This window comes from Crocodylus porosus, unplaced genomic scaffold, assembly GCF_001723895.1.
Source record: "Crocodylus porosus isolate Cpor-Errol unplaced genomic scaffold, CroPor_comp1, whole genome shotgun sequence".
Lineage (NCBI taxonomy): Eukaryota > Metazoa > Chordata > Crocodylia > Crocodylidae > Crocodylus > Crocodylus porosus.
In genome coordinates this window covers 108,102,518-108,113,736 of record NW_017728918.1, presented here as the reverse complement: position 1 = coordinate 108,113,736, position 11,219 = coordinate 108,102,518, and the positions used below count along the sequence as shown (strand labels likewise).

The window sequence follows — 11,219 nt, the reverse complement described above, 5'->3', positions numbered from 1 at the left end:
AGCCGGTCAGGAGTGGGGTGGGGTTTGCAGCCTCTCCACTCCTGGCCAGAGTGCCTGGTTGACTGCAACCCGCACCCCCCCTTGCCAGCTGCCTGCAAACCCCACTCTGCTCCTGGCCAGCTGCAAACCCCCACCCCACTTCTGTGTCTGAGTTTACCAGCCATGCCTGATTTGGAGGTGGATAAACATTCCCTTTTCATTTGAGAAATGCAGGAACATGTCTGTAGTGGCTCAGGCTAGGGTGCTAGAGCAGCCCTCCATCCCTTACATAGTGCTGAGCTGAGGGGTGGGGGGCATGGCCAGGCCCTGGCAGAATGCTCTGATTAGGGAGGGGTTTCCCCCATTGATTACAGAGCATTTATCAGCTCTGTTATTAACATTAGCAACCCATCAGAAAACAAAGCCACTGTCATTAGTTCAAGCTCTACTTAAACAGCTTTTTCCAAGGAAGGAACATTACTAGCTAGCTGTTGATTAGCTCCAAAAAGACCTAAGTGGACACTGTCCTATCTGCCTTACACAGACACCTCCCAGCATTAGGTAGCATACCACATACTGGCTACAGTCCGTGCTGTGGCTGGGAGGGAGTGGGGAATCCCTGCTTGACCAGCCAACAGTGAGGAGGGGACGGGCAGGGGAATCCAGGCAGATGCTGCTGTGCCTGCAAGTCTCTGCCAGAACTCCAGGCAGGGAGCAAAGGGGAGGGGCCAGCCCAGAGACCATGCCAGAATGCTGGGAGACTCTGGTTTAACTTAAACCAGGAAGGGGTCTGAGACAGACATTGCATAAACTGGTTTGACTCAAATCAGTTAAGTCTGATTCTACATTCAACCAGGTTTATCTCAAACTGGTTTCATCCATTTTCAAATTGGTTTATGTGTACTGAATGTCTGTTCTGTTACAGGTTTGAACCAGTTTCTGATCACTTAAACTGGTTTATGTGTAATGTCTGTATAAAAAATGAAGTCCTTTCAAAACTATTTAGACATACATACATACATATATACACAGACACACACATATATATATGAAAAAAAGAAACCTTTCCTCGATCTCATCTCTCCAGGAGAGATGGCACATACAGTTAACTGACAGAAGAGCTTGCTCTTGGTGATATGGAGAGATATTCACTGAATATGTAGAAGAGATGGAACAGTGCTATTATGTACCAGAATCACGATGGCAGGAAGAAGTACAGCACATGTGGAAACCATTCCTCTGTTGCCAGGTCTGGCATGTCGCCTACATGCATGGAGCAAGCCTTCTTTCTCTCCTTTCATACAAGGCTAGAGCATTTCTAACAAGCCTATACTCACTCCATTGCTAGGAGGTCACTTGTGCTCTCATACATTAGGCAGATATCTTTCCACATTAAGGGCCTAATTTTATAAATACCTGTGCACCAAACTATATGGATGCATATAATCTTGCTAAAATCAATGACAGTGCTCATACAAGCAAAGATAAGCTGGTGCTTATGTGTTTGGTAAATCAGGACTAAATATAGTCTTGTATCATAACTGCATCTTTTTTGTAAAGGGAATAATGTGGTTAAAGAGAATGTAATTGTATGGGGCCAAACACTTGAACAATAAAGGCTTTCTTCAAGAAAAGAAATTCCAACTATAAATTAAAGTTAAAAAAAATATAAACCAATCTTTGTGGTTCTCTTCTGAATTCAACTGAAAGGGGTATATTTTTAGAACTAAACAATCAAGGATACATCATCTTACATTGCCTGCTTTCAACACAGGCAGGTACAACGGATTAATGCATACATTTAAAAGAGCTGCTAGAAATTGGTTTTATTCAATTAATGGGAAATAGAGTCCACGGCAGTTTTTGAAAGCCTTAAATAGCTTCCACATCCATAATTTGCAGAAATTACTTTACATCATAAGAAACCTTCATATTACCATTCATCAGTTACCAGAGGGCATTACCTCCAAGTCACTGTCTGGAGGGGGTGATGGATTATTCTTCCGCCCTCTACCCCGGGACTTTGACCCAGAACTCCTACATGTTCTCTCGTCAAGATCTTTGATGGGTGTTGAGGGGCTCTGTACTGTGTCAAACTCCCCTGTAAATACAATTGATAACAGAAAAATCAGCTTAATTTTTAAATAAGGTAAAGCCTTTTAAAAAATCTGTCAACATTTCCTAGTTTAAGCAGAATGTACATGCAAATCTTGTATGAACACATAATGCAGAAGAGTAGTTTCCAGTTTCAAACTTACACAGCTAGAAATTTCAGATACTACCACCACATTTTGACTTGACCAAAGAAAAATTTTATTTCCTTTGATAGAAGGGAAAAGTAGGTTTAAATGCACTTCTACAAACTTATATTATATAGATATGTACACACAATACTGAGACACTAAAAAACAGGATTTCTAGTATGTTATACTACTGGACACATCATACTTTAAGGTAATGTGAGAATATTTCATTTTCTATGTTGGGAGTCAGTTAGATGGATGTTGAAGCCCATGCTATTATACAGACTCTATTTCAGTAGCTCTATTCATCAGCAGGAGATTTGTCAGCTTTCCCCAAACAGAGGAGAACATCCCTTAAATACTTATCTGAGAATGAGAGCCCAGATATCAGATCAGCTTTCTAATTTACTCTGGTTTACCAAGGGAATCCACCTATCTTGGGCAAGAGGTGAAGGTATAGTAAGAACTATCATCAAGGTAATGCAGTGTGGAAAGAACCGAAACTACCTAGGGAGGACTGTTTGAAACTTGCTCTTAAAGGCTATGTCTGTCACATCTCCCGGTGACCAGAAATCCTCTTTCCTTCCCAGTACAGTACCTTGGTACACCTCCAAAAATTTCTGGGATTGAGTAATTTAGCCAGGTCCCTAAACATAAAATGAGAAATATCTTCCCTTTTGGCTATCTAAACGATGATTTCATGTCCATGTTTTAGAGCGATCATGGGTACAGCTTCACTAGACATCTACTAATGTGTCTAGCTAATTAATCTAGCGTGTCTTTCCATAGCATTTAATTTGTGGGGCTTTCTTTTAAACTGTACCAGGAATGATTGTTTATGAGATGCTGGAACTCATGCAAAAGTAATATGTAGGTATAAGCATGTTCCTAATTGCCATATGTAGGTAGTGAAATCTGTGGTCAGATTCTTTTGGTAAGGAACAATTTTCTGAGTTGGAATCATACTGGTGATTATTTCATTATTATTATTGAGTGCCCAAAAGTACCAGTCAGGCAAAAAAAAAAAAAGAAAAAAAGAAAGAAAAAAAAAGACAAAGGCACCATTCTCATTCAAATATCTGGGTTTTCTTTTTTCACCTTTCTGAAAACTTTGGGGGTAACACAAAGCATTTTCACTTTGGACTGACTGAAAATCAAAGACAACTGGCTTTGCAAAGCCTGAGTCAAGGGCATGTCAGTTTAGGTGGCATCAGTTTCTTATTATAGCACTTGGGAGATATTTTTATGGTCCAAATGAATGGTTTTTATGCACAAGAACAAAACACAAAGCTGCCCAAAAAGTTTCTGATCAAACCGAATAGTTCAGTATTAGAGAACTTGCAAGTTCGACTGACATCATTTCTTTTCTCATTTTTTCTTTTTTTAAGAATATTTTATTAGGGTCACAAGTGAATAATATAAGTCACTGTGAATAAAATAACTTTGGATAAATTGTGTGCCAAAAGAAAGAATAGGTCACATGGGTCAAACTAAGAACATTTAAAAGTTTATATGCAAAAAGAACAGTATATATGAACCAAACTATAGAAATCCAAGGTATATTAAGTTTAATCTATAGAACAACATACAGAGGTCATACATGCTACTTGACCTCTGACCCTATTGGTGTCCATATGCCAGCCAAAATATGAAGGAAATAATAGGGCATGTGTAAACCTGTGTTCCAGGGCACCATATCACACTCCTTTGCCCTGTATGTCTAAAAACTCTCTGGCTGATGACATAGTACTGCAGAGAGCCCTAATTTACAAACTGAAATATTAGCACAGTCCAGTTCAATTCATTCTCCACATGCAATCAAGGAAGAAAAAAATTATTTACCAAACTCTGTATGAATGTCTAAAATATTAGCAAAATTCATTTTATTTGAAAAACCTCCTTTCCCCTCCATATACTGTCAATATTGGTATTTTAGTAGCCAAGGTGGTTGCAGTACATAATTCTATGCATCTGTTTTATGTCTCTCATTACCACAAGACCTAAATACTTAATAATTTTATAGTATTCTTCCTTACAGCTCTGCTATGAAATAGGTCAGTAATAATATACCCATTTTATACATGGGGTACTGAGAACCAGAGAGATTAAGGCCTAAATCCAATTTTAATCTCACAAGTGCCCAAATGGCACTTTCTTGAGACCCTGAATCTCTTTTAAGGCAAAAGAGGGCATTATCATCTCCTTTCCATATAACTAAGTCATGGCTAAGATGAAGACATGCTAAAAAGTGACCCAATGACATTTCTTCAGACTTGAGAAGGGTGGAATTAGGAGTGATCTTAGGTACCTTAGGATTTGGGCCTGAGCAACCTTGCCCAAAGTCAAATTCAGAGAATTTGTGACACAGCAAAGAACAGAGCCTAAATATCCTAAAATCCCAGACTTGCATATTAACCACTGGACCCAACCACCTGAGTAACTGTGTTGAACTATGTATATACAAATGATTCAATCATATCCAACCTCTCCCCCATGGATTTTTAACAATACTGGACTCACTAGAAGTGATGAGTTGTGATAGCAACTCTGGCCTTAAAAAAAAACTATTGTCAAGACATGGAAAATATATAAGTAAGGCCCAGATCTAGAATGGTAAATTAGGGTTCAGATCCTGTTCTATCTATTATCCTATTGCTTTGAGTCATCTTCTTGGGGTCAAGCACCTAACTTTTAAGTGTTGTGAGAAAGAAGTGAAGGTGATTAAGGGATTTAGGGATTTTGCTCTCAAAATTTAAAACTGAAAGATAATGAGCTGAGCTACTCTGCCAAATGAGGCAAAATACAAAGTAATGACAATTTCAGTACTTATAAGAGAGTACTGAACCAAAAATCTTAGAAACAAAGAAAGGAAATATTAGAAAACAAAGGAGAAAAATAGATACTGAAGGAGGCAGATGATGCTTAGTACCTATGGAGACTTATCTTCCCAAAACTAAAATAAATCATATCCCATCCATGACTAGTTGTACAGTAAATTATTTGAGAGGAAGCCCCTGAACAATGAAAGCAGTAAAACAGAGGCAGGAAATACGCATCCTTCTGGTTCAGGGGTGCTTCCAGGCATCTCAAAATCCAACAGCCTTTAGCGGGGGGAGCTGTTTGTTTGTTTTTTTAAATGATGTCCCTATTAAGCTATTGCTAGCCCTGAATCTCAGTTCCTTTGGAAAGCAGGGATCATGAGGAAAATAAGCGTAACGACCTTTTAAGCTTGTCAGATAAAAAATCTTTGTCTGATTTACTAGTTTCACAGCCCATCCACTGAAGAACATGGGTATGTAAATTCAACCAAAAAATGTTTATTGGAAACTCAATCTGAAGAATGCATATAGCTTATATATTCTGTGCCATTCAGTGATAAACCATGTAGAAGGAGGAAGCTGGTGGTAGTAGAGACACACTAAACATAATTTAGGTTTTTTAGCTGTGCTTAAGCTCTTTTTGTAATGTTAGCATTATTTTAGAATTTTCCTTCTCTCAGTTTTCATGGACTAGTTCACAAGGTCATTGTTATTTTAATCTCTTATGACAGACAGCAAGATTTGTGCTGAAAAAGGCACAAATATAGCCCCTGCAGGGAATGGTTTATAATCTAGTGCTCTAATTTGGGGACACTTTCCTATTCAGAAAGAGCATACATAAAGTACCTAGCTTTAGACATGTGTTTAAGTGCTCCTAAAGTCAACGGGATGCAAATGTGCTATATTTGCTAAATTGGGCTGGATGTATATTAGCATTCAGAACCATTTCTTGACTCAAGGCCAGTAAGAGAGACAAAAATAAAATGCATTTGGATACCCACAAGAAGTTAACTTTGTATTATTTGTATACCCCCAGCAAAGATAAACTTGCACCCTTGTACTCTTTTGCTTGTCCTTAAATAAATGTATTCAACTTAACTTTCTGGATCTGTCAGTAATACTAGATTTTTGACTAAATAATAAATACCATTTTTAGTGAATTTACAAATATTTAGTAAAAATTACATTCTAATGGTCACTAAGTAAATAATTTAGTTAAGTATTCCTCTTAGTGAACCATGTACCAAAGCCAGTTAAGCTAAGTAAACTGCAACAGCACATTTTGATGGAAAAAATACTGTTGTGTCATGTAAGAGACTAAAAAAGAACTATAAATCATCCTTCAAGTTATGAAACTACTTAAAATTCTATATAGGATAATGCCACATTTCAGCTCTAAAGTCTTTGACACTCATTTCCAATTATTCTCTCTATATTGAAGGTTTCAGAAACCTTCAATATAGAGGGAATGATTAGCAACCTCCTTCTATATTCAAGGCATAAGTTTGCAAAATATACATGTATCTATTTATCAATCTGTAATAATTTACTGCAGTGGTAATCTGATTCACACACCCAGTTTTGTACAAAGCATAACTATATCAATATATGCCTTTGGCCATGTAAGGTGGAAAGAACATTACACCAAAATCTAAGCTTTTGCTTTAATATTATCCTGGCAAAATATCAGCCAAATTGTACAAGTGTTTTGTAAATTTTGGTTCTTACCTGCAAAATCAATATAAAACAATCATAAATATTGAAATATAATGGCTATAACTTTAGAAAGCCCTAAAAGATAAGTTATTTTCAAGCTCTGTCTTTAAAGTATAATTTGGTAATTCATGTCTTTGTATTTAGCTTCTTGTTTTATTATACATGTGTATATTTCCCTTAGCTATGAGCTTGTTGTAAGTGAAAAAAAATAGTATTTCTATGGAATGGAAACCAATTAATTTTAATAGAAAGTAAATGGTTTATCTGGCAATTACTTCAACTACTCAAACTATTTAATACAGAAATACAGGCTTCTGTAGGCCTTTAAAACCATCCTATGCAGCACTATAGAAAGGTCACATTTCACTAAGAACTGTTCATATGGATTTATTCATATACATCGAATGATTTGGGGATGACTGCATTACTCATAAGTGGCAAAGCCCTCTGAAAACAGACAGAAAAACAACCAAAAAAGCAAGGTCACAAAAAATGTACAAGCAAATAAAGCTAGGAGCTAACTTCCAGGGAATTTTCAAAAGCCTCTAATGGCATGTGTGTACTAGTGGTGTCAAACTTATGGCCCATGGAGCCATGTTCTGTGAGGCTGGTAAAAGGGGAAGGAATTAAGGGTGAGAGCAAGTGGTGGCAGGATTTGTTGGCTAAATCCAAAGCAAAGAGTTCCTTTGGACACACAGATTCATAGATGCTAGAGTTGGAAGGGACCTCAACAGATCATCAAGTCCAAACCCCTGCCTAGACAGGAAAGAGTGCTGAGGTCAGATGACCCCAGCCAGATGCCTATCCAGACTGTTCTTAAAGACCTCCAAAGCAGGGGAGAGCACCACCACCCTTGGATGCCCATTCCAAATTTTGGCCACCCTTACCATGAAGAAGTTTTTCCTGATATCTAGCCTAAATCTGCTGTCAGTTTGTGACCATTGTTCTTTGTGACTGCAAGAGGTGCCCTGGTGAACAGAGCACCTCTGATCCTTTGCTGTGTCTCCCTAATGAATTTGTAGGTGGCCACAGGATCACCTCTCAGCCTTCTCTTGCGGAGGCTGAAGAGGTCCAGGTCGCTCAGTTTCTCCTCATTGGGCTTGTCCTGTAAGCCCCTAACCATATGAGTGGCCCTCCTCTGGACCCTCTTGAGTCTATCAACATCCTTCTTGAAGTATGGCACCCAAAACTGGACACAGTACTCCATCTGCAGTCTGACTAATGCTGCATAGAGGGGAAGTACCACCTCCTTGGTTCTATTTGTCATACATCTGCTGATGCATGATAAAGTGCGGTTAGCTTTGATGATGATTTCGTCACACTGACAACTTATGTTCATCTTGGAGTCCACTATGACTTCGAGATCCCTTTCTGCTTCTGTACTGCTGAGAGGGTCACTTCCCAGCCAGTAGGTGTGCTGGATATTTTTACACCCTAGGTGCAGCCCACTTCTCTAACCTGTCCAGGTCTGCCTGCAATCATTCCCTACTCTCCAGAGTGTGCACTTCACCCCACAATTTAGTATCATCCACAAACTTGGACAGAGTACACTTTATGCCCACATCCAAGACACTGATGAAGACATTGAAGAGGACAGGTCCAAGGACTGAGCTCTGCGGGACCCCACTACCTGCATCCTTCCAGGTCAATACTGACCTGTCTACTACCTCTCTCTGGGTGTGACTGCTAAGACAATTTGCCACCCACTGGACAGTGTAAACATCTATGTCACAGCCTCTTAATTTATTTATGAAAATGGGATGAGATACTGTATTGAAGGCCTTGCTAAAATCCAAGAAAATGATATCCACCTCTACTCCTGCATCTGAGCATTTTTTGACCCTGTCATAAAATGAAACCAGATTGGTCAGGTATGATCTACCTGCTACGATTCCATTCGGGATTCCCTGCTGCATTATTTTTCCCACTGGACTCCCACAAATATGATTCTTCATAATCTTTTAAAAAAATCTTTCAAAAGATGGAGGTAAGACTGACTGGCCTATAATTACTTGGATCCTTCTTCCTCCCCTTCTTGAATATAGGGACTCGACTGGCCCTTTTCCAGTCCTCTGGGACCTCACCCAAGTACCACAAGTGCTCAAACAGTCGTGCCAGGTTTTGCTATGGCACTGGTCAATTCCTTCAGTACTCTCAGATACAGCTTATCTGGGCCTGCTGACTTGAACACATCCAGTCCATCCAAGTGACTCTACACCAAGTCAACATCAACAGTTGGTGGGCTGGTGTCCCCCTAATGCCCATCTAAGAACTCGTTAGGAGACTTATCTTGAGCCCTGTTCAGGAATACCGAGGCAAAAAACTCATTGAATAGCTCAGCCATGTTCTCCCTGTCTGTGACTAATTGCTCCTTCTTGTTCCATAGGGGTCGTATGCTGCCCTGAACCTTCCTTTTACTCCCTAAATACCTAAAAAAAGACTGTTGTCTTGTATTTGTGTTGCCAGCCTCAGCACTGTAGTTCCTTTCGCTTTTCTAACTGCCTCTCTGCAGGTGCAATACAAGTAGCTTCCCCCTCCTTCCACCACCTATATGCCTTCTTTTTTGCCCTTAGGCTCCCTTGGATTTCCCTGTTTAGCCACGGAAGTTTTTTGACTCCATTCCCCCTTTTCCCTCATACTGGGATAGTCTCTCTCTGCACCTGAAGAATCACTTCCTTTAGACATGACCACCCTTCCTGGACTCCCATCTTGCCAATACTTTTATCCTGCATTGCATCATTGACTAGACTCCTAAGCACACTGAATTTAGCCTAAAGTCAAGCACTTCCATCGTACTAGTTATCTTACCCACCCTACGCCATATGGTGAATTCAGTCGACTGATGGTCACTGTCCCCAAGGTGACCATGAATCTGCAGCTCCCCTACCAGGTCATCCCCCATAGCCAACACCAAGTCCAGGAAGGCATTTCCCTTAGTGGGACTATATACCTCCTGCGTTACATGAAGTTTCTGCATGCAGGTTAAGAACCTATGTGCATGGTTGGATTTGGCTGACTGCTCCTCCCAGCAGATGTCAGGGTAGTTTAGGTCCCCCATGACAACCACATCCCTAGACTGCATGGCCTCTGAGAGCTGCCTCAAGAATTCCAAGACTAGCTGTTCCTCTTGGTGTGGTGGTCTGTAGCAGACCCCCACCACCAAGTCCCTTTCTCCTCGACCTCCATGTATCCTAACCCACAATGCCTGAACTATCTCCTCCTCTGATCTCATTTTGATTAGGGTAGATGTATAATAATGTTCCTTTACATAGAGAGCAACACTGCCCCTTTTCCTCCCTACTCTGTCCCTTCTGTACAACCTGTAGCCCTCAATGTGTACTGCCTAGTCATGGGTAGGGTCCTACCAGGCTTGTGTTAGCCCCTCTAAATCAAAGTTATTATTTGCATAGATCAGTGGCAGAGGCAAGCAACAGCTGTAGTAGCTTCTGCTGCTGCTGCTCACTCCATCACCAGTTGCTCTACTGCCATGTCCAGACATGGACTGTGAAAAGCCCCGTGGTCTGGATCTGGTATGTGGGGGTGGGGGATAGGGTGAGGTGGGTCCTCCTGGTTGACACAATGCAAGACAACAGGGGGCATGGATACTTGAGCTACCTCTGGGCACATTAGCCCCAGAACCAGAAGCAAGAAAACCATGTTTCTGTGGTGCTACATCTGGTATAATAAGCCCTGCTTTCCAGCAGAAGTGATTAGTCTCAGCAAAGTGCCACACCAATACAGCTATGCTGCTTCCGATTTTGGAACTGGCACTTCTCCTATCAGCTGTTTGTAACAGCTGCCTGTGTGTACTTTTACTTTGTGGTAGGCAGAAACTAAATCATAGTAGCTTGGTCATAAATGAAACAGGGATAAGATATTGTGGTTTAGGTTCCACTTACCATGGTGCAAAAGTGTGCACATGGGCAGCTATGACAGAGCACCTGATACTGAAAACTCTGACCCATGGCAAGCTGTTTGTATATCCACATCCTTTGTGACTCAGGAGCCTTAGTAACATGTCCACACTGCACTTTTCAGTGTTATGCAGATGCCTGATCTACTTGTGTACCAAAAGTTGTGTAGTCATGTCAGCCTGGAAGAGGGTAAATAAGCCTGGGCTGATTTCTGTATTGTATTGGCTAGACTTCCTTCAGTACCTGAACAAGCTTAGGTATTCCAACAATACACTGCAGTCTGCACTTCAACCCCATGCTTTGTTAGACCCAAGGCTAGGCACTTAGGTCTACAGCCCAACTTTCAAAGAGGTTTAGGCTTTTAACTGCAAGCCAGTTTTGAAAATAGGGCCACAGACTTCTAAAACAAGCGATTAGCACCCGTAGGATATTATTTTTTTGGTAGAATAAAAATGACAGCTCAAAACAAGATTCCATGCACAATCAAAATGTACATGGAGTTCAACAAGAGTTCTGAATATGTTTTTTAAGTTAAAGTCTACCCAAAC

At 40.4% G+C, this 11,219-nt stretch overlaps 1 protein-coding gene across 11 annotated transcripts in view; it reads right to left on the bottom strand.

Annotated features, from left to right (window-relative positions):
* The window catches only part of EYA4 (EYA transcriptional coactivator and phosphatase 4), a 241,836-nt gene that overhangs the window by 31,688 nt on the left and 198,929 nt on the right, over positions 1-11,219 (bottom strand). For all 11 annotated transcript variants that reach the window (XM_019538073.1, XM_019538074.1, XM_019538075.1 and 8 more), the window contains one exon: positions 1,944-2,080. In XM_019538073.1, the coding sequence (XP_019393618.1) occupies positions 1,944-2,080 (137 nt within the window). The remainder of the gene's footprint in view (positions 1-1,943; positions 2,081-11,219) is intronic.